At 36.8% G+C, this 20252-nt stretch overlaps 2 protein-coding genes across 3 annotated transcripts; both read right to left on the bottom strand.

The window, feature by feature from the left end:
- Positions 1–1374: 1374 nt before the first annotated feature.
- Positions 1375–4047, bottom strand: stmp1 (short transmembrane mitochondrial protein 1). The gene is made up of 3 exons (XM_053508776.1): positions 3937–4047; positions 3614–3667; positions 1375–1980 (listed from the first exon to the last, which is right to left on the bottom strand). Exons 1-3 carry the CDS (start codon positions 3949–3951, stop codon positions 1909–1911), a joined length of 141 nt encoding a protein of 46 aa, XP_053364751.1. The 5' UTR covers positions 3952–4047; the 3' UTR covers positions 1375–1908.
- Positions 4048–7994: 3947 nt separating this feature from the next.
- akr1b1.2 (aldo-keto reductase family 1, member B1 (aldose reductase), tandem duplicate 2) lies at positions 7995–19127 on the bottom strand. Of its 2 annotated transcripts, none has more exons than XM_053508719.1 (10): positions 18884–19127; positions 12594–12761; positions 12363–12479; positions 11989–12066; positions 11782–11904; positions 9321–9427; positions 9156–9237; positions 8582–8665; positions 8225–8307; positions 7995–8117 (listed from the first exon to the last, which is right to left on the bottom strand). In XM_053508719.1, exons 1-10 carry the CDS (start codon positions 18947–18949, stop codon positions 8075–8077), a joined length of 951 nt encoding a protein of 316 aa, XP_053364694.1. In that variant the 5' UTR covers positions 18950–19127; the 3' UTR covers positions 7995–8074. The 2 variants fall into 2 exon arrangements, with proteins under 2 accessions (XP_053364694.1, XP_053364695.1); XM_053508720.1 differs by lacking the exon at positions 18884–19127 and adding an exon at positions 14470–14592.
- Between the last annotated feature and the right edge of the window lie 1125 nt (positions 19128–20252).

The following is a 20252-nucleotide window of genomic DNA, read 5'->3' as shown; positions in this document are numbered from 1 at the left end:
TAACAGGTACTACAATAAGCGTTTCAAAATGGCGTGTAAGTGAAATCGAAATTCTTCCTTCTTCCGCTAGAGGCGCTAAACTGGAAAGTTTACCATAGTGACATAAATTAATAGTTAGTTAAACGATTTATTTAATAACTGCAAATCTTATATAACCACACGAGCTATGTTTAACAAGACATAAAAAGTATTTGTAATACTTTTCCTTTTTTTTTTAGCCATCATTTGCATTTAAAAATTTATGTTAAGCCTAAACACTACCATAGTACAGTATTCTACATAGAATCATTAGTACAGTTTGACTAATACATGCGTTCATATTACGAAACTGTACAATTAGACTATATATTTGACTTCCTTGCTGTGTGTGTGGGTGTTTGTGTAAAGCTATTTGCTACTGTGTATGCAGTTTTGACAATTTCTTTTTTCATTTTACTTTTCTGGATTAAAATGATGGAAAATAATAAATACATTATTTCCTTATAACATGTGTAGCGTTTACACAATTTATAGAAGTAAAAAAAAAGAGGATATATCTTAAAATGGGCAACTATCCTAAGTGGCATGTTGGATGGGCTTTTATTTCCCTTGTTAATGCTGCCACCTGCTGGCCACATTTCTCACAACAACGGCAGCCAAAATATTCCTAAATAAAATAATAGTTACATTTATTTATCATCTGTATATCAATTCAGTCTTAAATTGCTCATCTTTAATTAATAAATTGCCTAAACCTGATTGCTTAAATGTAATATGAGGCATTGTGGCTGTGAATAGTTTATAAACAATACCAAAATTGAGCATTACTGACCCTCTAATTTTGCTGTACTTTTTATAGTGACAAAAAAAAAGAATGCTAAATAATGGAATATGGATAGTAATAGTATATAAAAGGAAAATGTATTTTACAGAAAATCTCAAAAACTTAGCACTGTTGCGACGCATCACCAGGGTCTGGGTTCGATTCCCGGCCAGGCTCGATTCCCGTCTTTGTGTTCATGGAGTTTGCATGTTCTCCCTGTGCTTGGTGGGTTTCCTCCCACGTTCCAAAGACATGTAGGTAAAGTTAATTGACTTTCCCAAATTGCCCGTAGTGTGTAAAAAGTGTGTGTGTGTCCTGCGATGGATTGGCACCCTGTCCAGGGTGTACCCTGCCTCGTGCCCTAAGCCCCCTGGGATAGGCTCCAGGTCCCCGCGACCCTGAATACAGGATAAAGTGGTATAGAAGACGAGTGAGTGAGTGTATTGTCTCTTAAAAATCACTTACTAATATGGATCTTTTGTTCATAATTCATTAATAATATGTAGCAGTGACATTTGTAAAATTGTCATTTAAAAAAAAAGACAATGAAAGGAAGAAAACCCCAGCAATAGTTAATCCCCAGAACTGACATTTATTCTCAAGTCATGATTACACAATAACTACAATTTCCAGTTTGCATTTGTGCAGTAAATATACTTGCACTAATTATCTACTGTATTTCACCAGAAGTGTTTTAAAAAACCTGAAGAACTATGAACTTCTGGGCTGCTATTGGTATATAGCTTAAAATATCAAGTCTCGCTGAAACGTAAACTTTTCAAACCTTTTCGGGTTCATAAAGTGCACTTAGATTTTCTTTATACACAAATTTGACCCCAAATTCTAAAAACTCAGGGTCCTTTCAGGTTTCAATCTGGTCCACATTCATACAGATCTGTAAGAAACCTGCAGGAGACTACATCCAGCATGTGTTTGTATGTATATACAATTAAATCCTTAACTTAACTTTAACTCATCTTATGGAGAATCATCTTGGGCCTCATCATCACAACATGACCTAAAATTATTATTATTGATTTTTTTAAATTAACAAAGTGTCAACAAAGTGTCATCAACATCATCAGAAGACATCATCGGCAACCGCTTCACTCTGGAGGCTTTTTCTTCGCCTCCACGTCTTTTTTAAAGGCCTCGATTTTCTTTGCGATGTTAGGAACCTTAAAGACAGACGGAAGAACCAGACATTTAGACAGACATTTGGAAAAAATACATATAAATATATACATACTATATATATATATATATATATATATATATATATATATATATATATATATAGATATATATATAAATAAACATTTTAAATGCAAGTAAAAATGTATATATAAATTTTCTTTTGTAAATAAATTTGCCTTAGGTAAAGCAGCAGATCTAGGGGACTCATGGACGTAGAGTATTATGGTGAACTGGTATGTTTAGATGCCGTCTTCCTTACGCTCACTGATCACTCAGGGTTGTTGACGGTGAAGTGATTTGTCACTGTACATACCAGTTCACCCCCATGTCTGTTTCCTTCTAGTTCTCCCTTTTAGTTATGCTGTCATAGTTAGTCCTGCTGGAGTCCCTGCATGCACTCTGCACTAAATACATATATTCTCCTTATAAATTGTGACTGTTACCATACGATCCAGGCCTCAGTTGATGCAGACAGCTGTTCTCTCTTGACTTGTGACTGCTGTCACTCAATAGTTTAGGACTAAAATTCACAGTTTTGTACCAGAGCCTCCAATAACGAACTTAAAACTGGATTAACTTTTCCTGTTATATTGAACTTCCTGCCTCTTAACACACAGTACGACTGCAGATCAACCCCTGCGATAAGTTATCACCCAGATGGGGATGGGTTCCCTGTTGATTCTGGTTCCTCTTAAGGTTTCTTCCTATTACCATGTCAGAGAGTTTTAACTTGCTCATCTGGGAGAATCTGATAATTTTAATGTATACATATTTACTCACATATTTGATACTCATTTGATACTTACTAAATTTCTCTAAAGCTGCTAAGCGACAATGGCCATTGGTAAAAGCGCTATATAAATAAAAATTAATTGGGTGTTTTTGATTTGATAAATAATTATTCACAGGTTGTAAGTTAGGCTTGCTGTCGGATTGGTGTCTTCTTTCTTTCTGATGTTTGAAGAAAATTTACCAGGACAGGAATGATGCATACCTCATGCACATTTACTATCATATACTGTATTGCATTTTATTCCCCTGTGTTCTTTGATTTCTTTTTACCAGCCTGTTTTTAATTGTTCTTTTGTGTGTATTAATTTACCTAGATTATTTTTCTTTCTCTTTAACAGTTACCAATGTAAAGCATCTTTAAAAGTATGAGGAAGTCATCGCAAACTATCCTGGAGCACGAATTAATTTTCATAACGTTCTCTTTATCTGAACAAAAACAAACCCTCATAATTCATACAATAATAAAATTATTTACCTCCTGAGAATATATAGCTTTTAACCCAATTTATGTGTGTGATGTTAAACAGCGAAACTTTTAGGAGAAACTCTACAAACTCTATGAAGTGCAGAAGACAAGTTCAGAAAGCATTACACTTGTAGCATGAAAAATACTTGAATTAGGACAAAAAAAAAAGTGTAGTGGCAATTGATGAAAATGTTTGTCTAAATGTAGATTTATGTATTCAATTAAAAATATTTCTATAGTTGGTTTAAAAACATTTTTAACTGTACAAAGTGTATACAAATTATATCATAGAAATATAATATTATATCACATAATATAAAATGATAAATTATAAAATAAATACATTTGAAGCAAACCTCATAGTTCTGTGCTAAGTACATCCCAACCACATTCCCTAAAGTAAAGCCAACCTGCAAAAACAAACACAAAACCTTACACTTTACCACACATATTAGATATATTTTCATTTGTTCATTATATTTAAAAAAAAATCCTGTAAGATTATTTACACATTAAAAATATTTTTTTAATCAACCAGTATTATCTATGGACAGATCTGCTAACGTCACGAGCTAACAAACTAAGCTAACTAGCTCATCGTGATTTAAGTCACGATTTAAGGATTTAGTTTTTTTTATTAAGATTAATTAAACGCACACAAGAATTTACAAATACTCACAATGAATTGCATCATGGTTACAGCTACAGATGTGATTAAATAAAGTGTTTAGAGAATGTTTGGTGTGTGCGTGCTGCTGCTGTGAACAGGAAACCAGCTAGTCAAGTTAGCGTTTCTGAGGAGTTTCAAAATAAACGTCCAAGAAGTAACGCGTGGGAAAAAAAAGCTTACAAAACTTTTATATAAATGACAAATATATTAGGAATAAATATATAATGTTTATTGAATTATGGTGCATAAAACATTAGGAAAAAATGCTTTGATTTATTTAATTTCGCCGCCTTTGCTCAGATTTCTGAACTGTAATTACAGGATCTGACCAGCAGATGTCGTCAGATACTTTAATTAAGTATTGACCTACAGAAAAGGTGGAATTTGGAACATAAAAATCTCTTGGGGTCATAAAAATCTTCTTTCACACCCAGAACTTCTTTAATAGCAAACCTTAAAACTTTTTAAGGTTTATTAATCCACAAAACGTAAAGCTTAATTTCTTTTATACATTTACTATCTGGTGTTACTTCTCTTCCTGGTGACACCAATGACAATTTAGAGGAAAAATCACACTTTTTACAATTATGTAAATAGTTAAGACCACATGGTTTTATGTGTAAAAAAACAAACAATGGATTATTAGATGTAATTAGTTTTTATGTCACATTTGTGACTGTTCTAATTATAAAATGAGTAACACCAATGATGGCGACATAGTGGTGTAGTGGTAGTCGCCTTGCACCTCCTGGGTCCATGTATGATTGTCCCCCGCAGGTCTGTGTGCATGGAATTTGCATGTTGTCCCTGTGATTGGTGGGTTTTTAGGTAGGCTCCAGGTCCCCCCAACACTTTATACACGACAAAACAGTATAGACGATGAGTGAGTGAGCGAAAACAAATGACGGAATTAAAAGCTTTGCACAAAATTGCTAAATAAATTATGACATTTTTAAACAAATGGACAGAGACATGACATACCTTTTGCATTTGTCCAGTGCTCTTTATCTAGTGACCTTTGACGCACAAACAATTTCAAATCGTTAAATGTATTTCAAAACTAAACTCTTTAACAATAACGCCAATGACAGTTTGGAATGACTGATATTTATTTCAGATTATAAATTATAACCAGTTATTGTTTTATGATTTGTGTTCAATAGTGTTTATTTTTATAAGATATTGATGTTATTGTGAATACAATTTTATGAAAAAATATCTTTCGATGAAAAGTATATGGTCCCATTTCTATGTATGATAATAGTGACAACACATTTATTTAAACAACAAAAAAAAAAAGCCACAAATAAATATTGAACATTAAAGTAAGACAATGTATTTCATGATTGAAAGTAAATGCTATATTTCCTGAATATGTACAAGTAATGTGCACGTTATGTTCATTTAAATGATTTTGGCATCAACCGTAATGTAATCGATGACAGCAACCAGGCTTTCCACAATTTTTGTAGAATGACCCATATATTACTAATAGTACTTTATTAATCCTAAAGGGAAAATGTAAAATAAGTTTGAATAAGTATAGCCTGTTTGCAGTTAAAATACAATTTTAATACCAATACAAATATACCGGTTCATGGAAACAATCCAAATCTTTGTTAAACTTTAAGTTGTCCTCAGGGTAAAAAAACATTAGATCATTAGATCATTAGAAAAAGTAAGGCATCTTCTTTGTTTATATTTTCATGAAAGCTGTACACCACCAAGATTGTCTTCAGGGTTTTTTTTTTTTGCCCAGCAAATATACATAATTTACACAACACCAAACTGGATGTTTGCAGAGTCACATATATTTTTTCTCCAAGATCTTGTGTAAGACCGCTGTGTAAAGTCTTTTCCAGCTCATCCCAAACATTCTCACTGGAGCTAAGGTCAGGACTCTGTGGTGACCATGTGTGAAAATGATTTCTCATGCTCCCTGAACCACTCTTTCACAATTTGAGCCTAATGAATCCTGGCATTGCCATTTTTGAATATGCCCAGGCCATCAAGGGGAAAAAAAAAAAATCCATTGATGAAAAAAAAAACTGACTTCATTTTATTGCCACATAACGTTGCTGAGCCTAGACCTGAGCGGCACGAGGCATGTTGGTGCACCCATCACACTGGAACAGAGTAAATCCAATCTCATCAGACCATATGACCTTTTTCCATCGCTCCACAATCCATTCTTTATGCTTCCTAGCAAATTAAAGCATTAGCTTCACTAATGTGTTTTTCCTAAGGATACACAGCTGTTTCTCAATCCCTTAAGTCCTCTTCTTACTGTGCGTGTGGAAATGCTCTTACTTTGACTATTAAAAATAGCTATGAGTTCTACAGTTTTTTATTATTTGATTTCACTAAGCTTTTAACTGATCTTCCATCATGATCATTCAGATTGTTTTTCCAACCACATTTGTCCATCGAACATGACGCTCCACCACTGCTGTGGGTTTTAACTATAAGTTTTAATCCAATTTTATTTGCAGGGCTGACGGTAAAAAAAAATTCCTGAGCCTGAACTTTTTTTCCTTGCCCTCAAGGTGAGTAGGGGTGGGGGTACTATGTATGCGACGCACTTTTAAAACACAACTTGTTGGCCCCTGGGCCCAAATATTTAAACAGCCTATATATACCCCTGATCATCACTATTGTCAAGTGGCTCTTTTTAGATATTTTCATATTTGCATTATGCCCCCAGTATTATTCAAGAAAATACAGCATTTTCTTCTCAATATGTTCAGTGCCTAGATTGACATTATTAGCCCATCTTAGTACAATCACTGGAAGTAAATGCTACAGATGCTACAGCCAGACCAAGACAGGTCAGTAAGTGGCAATACTAGTACTCCAAAGTACACAGGAATTGATTACCTAACTGATTATCCTCCGCTAATTTCTTACGTAAAGTGACGAGTGGGTGGGCGATATTAAACGACAGGTCAAGCTCAGCAAGGAAGGAGCACAAGCGAATTTTTAAATCAGTCACACGATCGGTCATTGAGGGTGAAATATTATGGCGGTATATTCCTGCCACAATTCTGAGCGATTCTGCGCGTGCGGTGTTTCCCCTGCTCGCTCAACATGTTCTCCGCGCTTGCGCGACTTCTCAATTCTGTGCGCGCTCGACTCCGCCTGCATGCGAGTGCAACATTTGTTTTCTGTGCGCGCTCGACTCTGCCTGTATGCTCGCTCAACTTTGTCCACTGTTACAAAACAGACACAAAACCAGCCAATCACAGACTTCCACACACTACTGCTGATTGGCTGTTCCTTCTCTATTACCTGCGCATTTCAGATCTAAAGAAATGACAGATCAATATCCGTGAACCTGATTTTTTTTCCCCCTGCAGCCACAGTACGCCGGAAATCTGGCGTGGTGCCGGAACGCTATCACCCCTGTATTCGCTTCAGTAATCTCCTCAGTTGTTTCTTTGCTTGATGTGGGACAATAATTTTAACCTTCTGTAACAGAGGAATATCTTTGCCTCAACCACATGATATATCTTCTGAAATGGTTGTTTAAGAAATGAGAAGCTCCTCACTGCATCAGTTAGGATTAAATAACTTACTGCAGCTAAACCGCATTAATCACTGCAGTAATCATGGAAGCCTGGTTTGTGGAACTTTGGTTTGTGGAACTATTTGCTTAGTTAAATCCAGGTGGCGACTTTTTCTGGGCAGACAGGCTTTACATTTTTACTTTGAATAAAACATTGGCTTTATTTTTGGATGTTTTATTCATTGTTTAAACAAACCAAAATTACATTAACATTACAAAAGCATGTTGGTTGTCAATAGTAAAATAATTTCAGATTTATGAAAATAACTTTGTTGTCACAAATTTCCATCTCAAGTTGAAACGTTAAATTTACTCAAAAAATAAAGTGAAAAAAGGAAAGAAACTTTAGTTTATAAGTTTTTGTCCTTTGATTTAAACTTGTTTTATCCCCAAACAAGTGAAATATTTAAAGGATAGTGCTTACAGAGCGTTTGGAGTGTTCATAGAGAAATATCAAGGCAAATAATACAGAACAAAAACATCAACTTGACAAGATTCAACATTGACGCAATGTTGCCATTTTTATTTATTATTTTTGCCTGGCTGTTGTGTTGCTTTTTTATTGAGTAAGCTTCCTCAGTTTCAGTACTCAGCATTAAATGGATAATCTTTGTGCTTCACACTCCTGGGAAACAAACAAACACAACACAATAAAAACAAATATGTGAAGGTTATCCATCTATAATTATCATGCCATATGTTCATGCATTGTTTAGAACAGAAAGCACTCACCACTGCATGGGACAAACCCTGTGGTTCCTGTTGAAGCTTAAAATGGTCTTCATTTCATCGTCGCTCAGTTCAAAGTCAAACACCTGACATCAGAGAAAAATTAAATTTAAAACAGACGAAATCAGAATATTTTCTGGCATCGGGGTGATAAATTTCGCAGGTTAACACGTTAACAAGCAATAATCAGTAAATCCCTAAAAAAACTTTCATTTTTAAACATTTCAAGTGCCACAATCCAAACTAAATAATAATAATAATAATAATAATAATAATGTTCTTATGGCAATTAATAGATTAATGGTTTATCATTAATCAATATCAGTATCGAGGCGTGTCAGTTTTATCATTCACACTTACCTGGAAGTTCTCCGTGATACGTGCTGGAGTAACAGATTTCGGGATCGCAATGACGTTCCTCTGGACTTGGAAGCGGAGCAAAACCTGGATATGTACAGAACATCTGTTTTTTTTGTGTGTGTTTTTTTGGCCTGAACACAAATTGATCTTAAGATATATTCAGATTTAATGAGTTACTTCACAATTTTGAGTAACAATATAATTATTAGAAGGATTACTCTAGCATTGTGATATAAAGAATTCTGCATGCACTAAAAAAAACAACAACAACCAAAAAAAAAAAAAAAAAACGAAACAACCACAGGAGAAATACCTTATAAAAATAGAAAAGTATAAAAGCACTCCAGGAAGCATGTCTCTGTGTAAAAGGGTTTACACATGGCCATGCCCCCTACTATTTTAACTCATAATAAGGACCAAATCAAATAGTTTGTATTAAAATAGCATAGCATGTTTATAATGTCAAGTATGCAGGCATGATAAAGACAAATTAAAAACATTTAACTGCGTGGCACAATGAGCTTCCTAGAAATGATTTATGTTCACTTTAGATGAAACTGTTCGGTCTTCGTACCTGAGCGCTGGTCTTTTTGTGCTTCTCAGCAATGGCTTTGATCTTTGGTTCTTCCAGCAATGATGGGTCCTCAGGTTTAGCCCTGATTATTAAAAATGATTTAAAGCTTGCTATTGTCACCATTTATTAAAAAAGAATCTAAAGAATAGGTGAAGAATCTCTTACCATGGTCTGTCAGGGGAACCCAGAGGACTGTACGCGGTCACAGTAATCCCCTTCGACTGACAGAAGGTGATGAGTTTGTCCTGCATCAGGTAAGGGTGGCACTCGACCTGCAGGAAACAAGCATGATAAGATCATGGGATATGATAAATGAAGACTTGTGTTTCTTTGCATTCTCATACAACAGTCCGATCCCAGGAGAGGTGATCTACGAGTTCGACAGTATATGTATCACTCGGAATCCCAGGTGTTGTACAGTGGTTAAGATAAATCTGGTACAATAAGTTTTTTTTTTTAGGACTGTCCCCTACCTTTAAAACTGAGAATTTAAAACTACTTTCACCCTGTTAATTACACTGTTGTCGCCAGCTCCGTCAGTCACGGCTAGTTAGTTCCTCCAGGTGTGGACGGATGTGTGTGTGGGTGGAGCAAAATAACTGGTTAAATAAAAAAACTAATCATAAAGTGTTGAAAATCAATGGAGTTTGTCAAACTGTTGCATAAAAGCAATATTCAACAAAAGGGTTTATTCAATAAAAAAGCAACAGTTATTCCATTCATGATTCCTACTCTAATGACATTATTAAAGCATTTACTGTGGACACTTGGTGGTGATTTATTCCAAGCACATAATCTTTTATGCTTAATCACATCACACTAAAACACTGCAGCACAGACCGTGGCCTGAAATCCGGCGACGCCTTTTAGACAAACGCCAGAAGGCAGAGTGTTATTAAGCTGCCATGAGCAAAGCAAGGATTAGTAAATATGATACGACCTTTCTGTCTTGGTCTGGCTCTGTAATGAAGCCTTAGGGGACAAGCTAACAAGGTCAATGTCACTGCTTTTTAAGCAGACACTCGGGAAGACATTCACAAGGAGAACACGTGCACCCAGAGCTCATGGTGAGAGAAAGACAAAAACAAAAGGATGGCTTTGAGGAAGGGCTGTGAAACAAGTTCCCCTCTTTTTGCTTAAAAAAAACAGTCTTTTCTTCACTGGCTTCTCTTTTTTCTTTTTGTTTGTCTGAGGAAACAACACATGAAACACACCTACGTTATAGAAAAGTTTGCCCTTTGGTGACTAATTTCATTAAGGCTTATGTCATGGTCTGATCCTCAGGAGTTATTAAGTTGTTTTAGGGCCCAAGCACCAGGACATCAGCCCTATGATCTGTCATAGTGTGTGACGGGCTCTCTAATTTTTCTAAGGATTATTCATTTTCTTCCAGCTTTCAGGGCTTTTTGGCGGTCTTAACATGCTCAAAAAGTCAGGAAAATCTTGACACAGGTTGGAATCTGCTGCCATTAGGATGCCCGAGTTGCTGGGCCCAGGGCATGGCACAGAGTTGTCACACGGGATTTTGCTGCGTAGCTCATACACACTTTCAAATATACAGGTGAAACCGGGTACACCTTTAGATATCATTGAGCTGAACAATTTTCGCTATACATGTAATGTACTCTTCTCAACAGGAAGTTATTTTGGGTTGTTTACAAAACACACTCAACGCTATACTTTTCCTAGGGCATTTATATGATCGCCACCAAACCGTGCCAATACTCAATCTCAAGTCACATGTCTTGCTTTTGATATCTTGAAATGGTTTAGCTGAGGCAATGCCTTAAACTTACTGTATAACGATGCTTTTTTTCCAGCATCTAGGCTTTTTGGAGGTCTTAACATGGTCAAAAAGCACACAGGTCGTTGGTCCTTGGGCCAGATTATCCTTGCTTTGGAACTATATTTAACAATTGTTAAATACAAATGCTAATTTTCACTCAGCTACAACAATATGGCAATAGAGTACTATGAATCTAAAAGAATCTGATGTTTGATAATGATGTAACATTAACTGAGTAATTTCCATTAAGAGTTTAACTGATTAGCCATAAATTAATGGCTAGGGTTAAGATAAGGTATAAGGTATGATTCACAAGTGCTTTAATTGCACAGCTTGTATGCACATGTGGAGGGGCGGATACATCTATAACAGATGCGTTATAGTGTGTGAGAGTGAGGGCGAGAGGACCCTAACCCAAGATTTTGGCTATTTAAATTATAAAAAAAAAAAATTACTATGCGGATACCATGCACTTTATTAGCGTTGATACTCTGGAAGGCGACACTTATAAAATCATGCTGTACTCGCTCCTCTTATGTTCTTCCTCTATACCTGATCTCTTGGTAAGGTTTTATTCCTTACACAGCTTATCATACGGATATGCGGATGACATTCAACTTATTCTTTCCTTTACTCAGTTTTCCACGCGGAACCGACATCTTATTTCGGATGGCAGCTCATCAGCTGATATTAGTAAAAACCAAACTGCTGTTCATCCCAGTTCTTAGCAGACTTGATGTTTTTGGGTCACATACTGATAAATTCATATTAACATATCAGTAGAGAATTCAATTGTTTCTAGCCCTGTTAAATAGTGGTACAACCTGGCCTTGACCGTACCTGGTTGTTGGCTGGTATATATTTAAGGCCTGGTTTATTCAGAATGGCTTCAATCTGCTCTCGGTTGAAGTTGGAGATACCAATGGCCTTCACCAACCCTGCATCCACCAGCTCTTCCATTCCCTATGACAACAACCAGATCATTGGTTAATGACAAGACACTGTCTCTAGAAGCAGATTTAAATGGAACTGTGATTGATTTCTCACCTCCCAGGTCTCCAGGAAACTGGTGTCATCACTGATGGTCAAGCCTTCACTGTCCAGCGGGAACTGTTCTGATCCAGGCTGAGAGACAGAACCATGGTAACACAAGTCATATCAGTCATGTCTGAAGTGTTTTATTCCTCTAACACCACTGTAGAGCAAGTGGAAGCTTTCAGACTTCTCAAACGGTTACATTATGAACAACCTAACCAGGTGATCCAGATAAGATGTCTGCCATTGTGTAAAGTGTGAGGAAACATCTGAAGAATTAGAGATTAGCCCTGTAAGGATTCCCCTGGACTAAATCATTTTGTCTCAGAGACTGCTCCTTCTAATACTACTGCTATTATAGCTACTGCTACAGAATATAAAGTCACCTTGAAACCCATTGGCCAGTGGATCAGATACAGATCCAGGTAGTCCAGCTGCAGGTCACTTAAAGTCTTTTGACACGCTCCCTTTACAGCTGATTTCTGGTGAAAGGTGCACCAAAGCTGTAAAGAAATAAACAAAAGTTATCTCCTTCTCTGTTTCAGCCTTCATTGGGCCGAGCTAGTTTGTCGTAAGGTTTGAAATGCGGGCAGGATTTTCATGCCTTAAAGTGGTACCTTGCTGACGATAAACAGCTCCTCCCTTTTCACCACGCCCTCTCGAATCGTGGCCTGGATGCCCTCTCCGACTTCCTTCTCGTTGTTGTAGACGAAGGCTCCATCGATGTGCCTGTAACCTACAGAGATGGCGGCTTTCACAGCTGAGGCGACCTCACCTGGTTTAGACTGGGGCAAAGAATAAAGGGTTTGTAAACATTAACTTTCATGATGTGATTTTACACCTGTGAATGGGGCTTATCACAAAGGTGCTTATCAGGAAAAGTTGTTGTAAGACTAAGCCAAAAAACAAATCATTTTAAACAGACAACAGATATGAAGATCTCACTTTATTACTAAATCGATTACATTTTTAGCTTATGATGGTTGTTGAAAGAATCTGGTCCAGTCCCAGTGGTTTCAGGGTTGAGATTTAATGAAAGATAACCACATCGTGGTTCCTTCATAAGCAGGAAAATCTACATGCTTACACATTCTTCTTCATGTTTATCTTAGGATATTAACTGAATCTTGGCAGGAAGCTGTGGGTATTCGGGCTTTGACTGAAACACTTTGTGACGTCATTTATCTTATGCAGTGCACACTGAGGCTTTGTGCTCGCCTTGGCAACTCATTCTGCTCTTTTAGTTAGCAGCCCCAGTCCTGTCAGGGGGACTTATTGGAGTGTGAATGAAGTGTGAGAAATCAGGGCTTCTCTTCTGTCTGTAATCCTGTTCACGATTTTCCCGATTGCACTGCAGGTTGTGTAACGGACAGTCTTTATTTTCTTTCTTTACACATCCATCTGCTTTGGCTCTCAAAAAGGATGGAATTGAATTTCGAATCCCTCTCTCCTGCTTTATATTCCTGGTTTATTCTGAGCACAGAGTCTACACTGTTAGAGACGACATTTATCAGGATCATGTGTGAGTGTGCGTGTGTTTTTTTTTCCTTCCTGGGGCCCAATTCATAGATTGTGGACCTTCTGCGCATGCTCTGTAGACATACATGGTCTGGATGAGGTTATTCCATCACAAAGTTCAACAGGTTTGAAACTGCTGATTCACGCTTACTTACTGCAGCCTCCAGCGTTCTAACCTCCTTCCAACTCTGAAGATGAAAGAGTCTGAACACAGTGTCTAGTTTTGGTTCAGCTTCATATAGTTAATGTTAAGGGTTTGGGTTATTAGACACTTTTTTTTTTCTTTTTTTTTTGGGAGTGATCAAGCATGACGAGCAAAATTAAATATACATCAGCGTATAAAAACTACAAAACTACAACAAAAAAGTTATTATAAAAACTTATAAACTGAGCATGAACTTAATATATATATATATATATATATATATATATATATACAGTAAAAAAACACACACGTATACACAATCAACATCTCTGTACCTTTGACCATGTAAAATCAACAAATCTTCAAGAGTACACTTGATATCATGAGCAATTGTTTATTTAAAAAAAGATGCTGATTATTTTCTCTTCTTGTATGTTTTACCCATTTATTAATAATATTGCATATTAACAACTTTATTTTTTATTTTAACTTTAATGTTTTAATAACGCAAAAAATCTATTAATACTAATATACTAAAATTTGTAAAAGCTATTTACTATTTTCCTTTTTGCTTCTTTATATTTGCATTTTTATTTTAATAATGCATATCTTTTTAAGCTAAATATTTCCCTAAATATGATATTACTAGTACTATTAGTAGTTGTACTTATTATTTCCCTTTTATTATAAACTATACAAGTACTACACAAGAGCATACCTCTAATTATTTTAAGGATAACAATCTTTATTTAATGCCATCTCACTTGTTTATTTTAAAAAATGTACAGAACATAAAAACAGGAAATTCTTATATTTAAACGTATTCTTACCGCCCATGTACCGAGACCAATGAGTGGCATATTTGCTCCTGTGTTGAGTTTCACCGAAGTTGCCATTTTCAACAGGATTGACCTTTCTCTGAAGTTAGTCCGGGAGAGTACTCGTGCAGAAGGCAGCTAGCTTCATCTGACCTTAAAGCCACAGCAGGCAAAGTACAAAAACTGCTGAAAATATCCTGCATTTTAAGTGTCCTGCACTCATATCATATCAGGTACACCATCGCCCCCTTGTGGACTGACACTTGACCTGCAGGCACCTTTCACAGAGCCAGATGTTTGGCCAGTAGGAGATCCTTGGAGATTTCTAAACCAGACATAGATTTTGAACAATAACTTTTCGTAATACCAAACTTTTAGTGAAACTGTTGTCTAACAAAAATGTTTTACCAAAACATTTATAGAATTTCACTCTTTTTTTTTTTTTAAGGGAGGGATTATTTGACTTGGCTCACCAGCACCATTCAACTTGTTGCTATGCATTCTCTAAACCAAATGAAGTTTGTAATAATTTTCACCCTGTAATTGTTCAGTCTTGGCTCTAAATGGGACGCTGGGCTACCAGATATTTTCCAGAGAGATAAAGTGCTTGCATTATTACCCACATCGAACGTCTATTTACTTGCCAAATAGCCAATTGTGAAGTCAAACGGTGAGTTGTGGAGGTTTACCGAGTCCTACAGTGTCTGGTCTAGTCTAGTCTGGATCTCAGGGCAGTCACTTTGGTCCAGTGTCATGTGAAGCTAAGGAAAGCTAATGCATTATCTAACACTGATGAGCATCCAATACCGCAAATTGACAAACTGCTGGGTTATGGTGTTGGACTACTGATTGGAAGGTCCCAGGTTCAAGCCTCAGCACACCCAAGGGGCCACTGTTGGGCCCTTGAGCAAGGCCCTTAATCCTTAACTGCTCAGTTATATAATGAGAAAAATGTAAGCCATCCTGGATAAGGTGTTTGCCAAGTGCTGTAGGTATGACTCTAAGATTATGTACAGTTGTTTGTACTGCTTGTGTACTGTAGATATACTACTGGAAAGCACTTTGGTTCCACTGCTGTTTTTTTTTTGTTTTTTTTTGTTGCAAAAACAAATAAAATGACTTGGCGAGACTAAATAATAACCCGTTATTATAAACTGAAACGGTCACACCTAACAGTACATTTACTAGATGCTGTACATGTTTAACGTTCAGTGTTCCTGAATAATTCCTGAAGCTTCCTGAATAATTTCATGGCGTTCTTTCTTACATTAAGGAAGTCATTGGGATTTTGCTGCTGATCTCACTTTTTCTTTAAGTTAATACAGTGGAACCTTGAATTGCGAGCATAATTCATTCTGGAAGCACGCTTGTATATCAAAGCTACTTTCCCCCATAAGAAATAACAGAAACTCAGACAATTTATTCCACAACCCAAAAATGTTTAAATAAAAATAATGAATACAAAATATAAGGTAAAAAAAAAAAATTTAACTTGCAGTTTAAAAAGAAGTGATTGAGACCAGAGAGAGGAGAGAAGAAGGAAGGCTAAAGTGTAAGACGACTTTCACGCATGCACGTTTTGAGAGAGAGAGAACGCATGTGCAGAGCTTAGAGCCAGCAATGCAATGTGTTTGTGTGTGTGAGGTGAAAAATATTGTCGAGTGCAACTGCGTAAGAAAGACAGAGAAAACACACATGGCCACGCCCCCCCTCTTGCACAAAGTCGTTCCCTCTAATTCTAGCGGCTGTTTTGCTCAAGTTAACAGTGAAATGTTTCACACACAAATCTCAGTAGGAGATTTTTACGTTTTGGTAAAAGTGTTTATCGCGCTATTACTCACTTCCCTCCTGTAAGCCCGACAGCTACACATTAGAGCGCTCACAGTTTACACAAGAATCGAGTGTGATGATGTCATGTGCGAATCGACAATTAAATCTGGTGCCAACTAATTTGTTTTTTATTTATTTTAATCAATAAAAGCCCTTAATGGTCCAGCCCATCAATACAGCAGTGCCTCGATCACCCAGTATTCTGCTCCACGCTCATTAAGACTGACGTCTAAACAGCTCCTTTTAAAGAGCAAAAGTGACAGGGATTTTGCCGTTGCTGTGCTGAGACTTTGGAATAATCTCCTGGATCACATCAGAGCTGCTCCTACTCACAGTTATATTAACTGTGATTATTAATATTAATATTAAAGCTGAAGAGAAAAGATTTCCCTGACACATCCACTGCGACAATGCAGACATTTCATTCTACTTTTCTTTTAGCCATTATTATATTTATCTATACTTTAAGGCTTTTATTAGGGCACAAGCGCTATGACATCAGGCTTATGACATCATGGTAGTCTGGAGGTAGTCCTCCAGTCCGCACTACAACTTGGCACAGGTTTTACGCCGGATGCCCTTTCTGACACAACCCTCCCATTTTATTCGGGCTTGGGACCGGCACTGCATCCAGTGGCTGGGGTTTGGGCACCGGCTGGGAATCGAATTTTAAGACTATTACTGGCTCGAGCTTATTAGGCCCCAAGGACTATGACATAAGCACAATGATGACATGACTATGATGTCATTGCCATTGCTCTGATAATGCTGATTTACTGGTGCTGATGGCCCTCTAACTTTTATAGCACTATAGTGTATTTTTACATTTTATCTTATTTATATTTATCCTGTGCATTTTGCACTCTAAGAATATGTACAGTTGTTTGTACTGCATGTATACTGTAGGTATTCTACTGAAAAACACTTTGGCTTGACTTCTGTCATTTTACATTTGATAAACAATAAAATCCCTTGAATTTATGATAATAATAATTGCCCATCATTATAACATAAAAAAGTACATTTACTAGATACTGTACATGGCCAAAGCTTTCTTTTTGCACGTTCTCGCACAATATCAGCAGCTCAAGAAACGTCTATAACGAGATTTTTGTTGGTATAAAGAAATCTTGGAATAAACACAAACTGATGAGGAAGACCACACATCTTCCACTAATGTTTGTGAACAGTGTTTGTCAAAAACAAGTTAATCGCATTATATTCCAGAAAACAAACAAACAAATAATCAAACCCCTCAGAGAGGAGCAAACGACTGCAAACCTTTTTTTTTAAACTCTATGTTTCAGATAAGTTATTTCTAAAAAATAAAAATAAAAATAAAAAAACTACAGATAACTAATTCTACAAAAGAATTTACACTAGCCATTTTTGGCACTGTTTTACATCACTAAAATACTGCAGATAACCATAACTGTAGAAATTTAAATTTCATGCGCTGTTAGTCAACTTTTTCAAAAATCACAAAATTAATCTCCCAAAAAGTCAGTGACCATTTGAACAAACTTTACTTTTTTTTCTCACGTTTTGTTTAAATTAATTATTTGTGGCCAAGACATTTTTTTTTCTTCTGATCTTGTTTTAGAATAAACTGTTACAACTTTGTTACTTTTAAAAGATTTATTGATTTTTTTGTCACATACTGTATATACACTGCTGGGCCCTTAACTGTCAAATGTTTAGACATACTTTGGAAAAGATAAAAATAAAAACAACATCCGGTCTGGAGCCACAAGGACATTTCAACAACTCACAGAACGACAGTATGGATGGACAATATCCAAGTGTCCTGTGTTCTGCAGTGAGCGTAGGGGTAAAAGGCCCTTAACCCTTTACTGCTCAGATGTGTAATGAGAGAAAAATGTAAGCCACCCTGAATAAGGTGTTTGCCACATGCTGTAAAGGTAGATGTGACTCGCTTGTAGCAAACACTGGGTTTGACAACGGAATACTGACAGATCGCGTAGACTCCCACTTTGGAGGGGAGAAAAAAACCTTCCTTTTGGGTGTTTGGAGATTCGTTTTATGTAGAGGCAAAAATGTCATGCACTGTAAGTCAACTTTGAAAAGGATTACCTAATATTTTTAATAAGTAAATTATACAATGAATCAGCCAAATAGAAGAGCAGGTGACCAACGTTACTTCCTGAATATCATCATGGAGTTCTCTCTTACATTAAGGAAGTTATGGGGATTTTCTGCTGAAATCACTTATTTGTTTAAGTTATATTGTAAACAACAGACAGTTTTCTTCCTTTTGATCTTTTGTTTTTAGACTACATTGTTGCAACTTTGTTACTCTTAAAGCCCTGATGTCTTTGATGTCTTTTTCTATGTCCAATGTGTCTAATGTAACATTTGCAATTATTATACAAGTCCGAGACTGGTTTATTTTATGCCATTTCTCTCTTTTTGTTACACCATTCTCATGTTCCAGTGATACAGTGAGCCCTCTGCTCTAACTCTCTGATCTACATGTTATAATAATGATAACCTAAAGAATGAAATGCATTGCAGCAAAACATTACAACGTTATTTGCCATAAAATGCATGAGATTTAAATTTGTGCGCCTCTTACCTTCCATGTCCCCAGACCCAGGACAGGCATGTCTGCCCCAGTGTTGAGTTTCACTGACGTTGCCATTTTCGACAGGATGAGATTCTCCCTGTGTATTAGATATCAGATCAATAGTTACTGTTGTTATTAATGAGATCTTCAGGTCGGAACTGATGCAGAAGGCAGTGAGTGACAGCTGACTCCGACCATAGAAAGGAATGAAAGGCTGTGTTTTTGCTATTTCTGAACAGCGTCTAAATCCGGCGACAACACCGCCACCTAGTGGACCGGAGCGTGAACTTCAAGCGCTTCTCCCTGTCACGTGGTCTGACTCAGCTTTTTTTTCCCTTTTCAACTTCCTCATATGTAGACGCTACATTCATACACGACTTTTAGTGCCATCTGGTGGTAGCACAAACACACTGCAGTGATTTAGTGGGAACAAAAGATGGCGCCAGTCTCATGCCATGCTGTCTGAGTCCAAGATAAAAGTGAAACAAGTACAAAACTCTAGACCTGGGAAAAAAAAAATGATTCAGTTATAAAATAAGATAACAATTCGATTCATTCATCAAAAAATCATCCTACGTTTCTAACAGAGACGCACCAGTCTGTCAACCAGTAACCAGTGACTGGTGATCGAGCGATCAGCCTCACATACTGTACTGTATGTGCAATGTGAATGAGTTTCTGTTTGGTGCAACAAAAACGTGTTTTTATGGTGTTACATTATCTAAATATACATACGCGTTAAAAGGTTCCAATCAGCCACTTTTCCCCCCAAACTCTCACTAACTAATTATTCTCTTTATCATGGAGTCGATGTGTGTGTGAACACAGTTCTGTACCACTGCAGCAGGCACACAGCAGTAACATATTTATACCCTGGCAGACCGTAATGTGGATCCAAATAGAACATGTGTCACCTAAAACCTTCGGCCTCCACAAAAGACAGCAGCTGCTGATCGAGGCAAATTAATTCCATGACTTTGGCAGATATATCCGTGGATTAGTTGTTGTCCTTGCTGTAGGGTTGCGGTCATTGTGCTGTCTCTGTAATCGTTAGCTGAGTGAATGGCGGCTGAGATGATGAGGGGTCTCGCTCTCGCGCTCTCTACCTTCGTGCTTGCTAGTTTTGGAAACTCTTTGTATTTGTAACGATCACTAACCTTCAAATACCTGATAAAGTTTGTGGTGTTGAGCGTTTTTGTTTGTCTGTCAGATGGCCAGGTATTTTGTATGAGTACTATACAAAAAAGGGTGGAGATGACTTGGTAGACAAGACGATGAGTTACTACCGAATGAGCATCCGAACCAAGAAATGTAGAATTCGAATACACTTCCTCTGACACACTTTACTGATCAGGCTTCAGCCCACAGCTGGCTATTG

The sequence above is a fragment of the Clarias gariepinus genome, chromosome 12, assembly GCF_024256425.1.
Source record: "Clarias gariepinus isolate MV-2021 ecotype Netherlands chromosome 12, CGAR_prim_01v2, whole genome shotgun sequence".
NCBI lineage: Eukaryota > Metazoa > Chordata > Actinopteri > Siluriformes > Clariidae > Clarias > Clarias gariepinus.
The sequence above is the reverse complement of the archived record's forward strand: the minus strand, read 5'-3'. Positions and strand labels throughout refer to the sequence as shown.

Coding starts and splice junctions, on each gene's coding strand:
- stmp1 (XM_053508776.1), bottom strand. Junction 1,981..3,613: donor ACTTAGCACAGAACTATGAG/GTTTGCTTCAAA, acceptor TCTGTCTTTAAG/GTTCCTAACATCGCAAAGAA.
- akr1b1.2 (XM_053508719.1), bottom strand. CDS start 18,949: ATGGCAACGTCAGTGAAACTCAACACTGGGGCAGACATGCCTGTCCTG. Junction 9,238..9,320: donor GGTTCCCCTGACAGACCATG/GTAAGAGATTCT, acceptor TTTAATAATCAG/GGCTAAACCTGAGGACCCAT. Junction 8,666..9,155: donor ACAAAAAGACCAGCGCTCAG/GTACGAAGACCG, acceptor GTACATATCCAG/GTTTTGCTCCGCTTCCAAGT.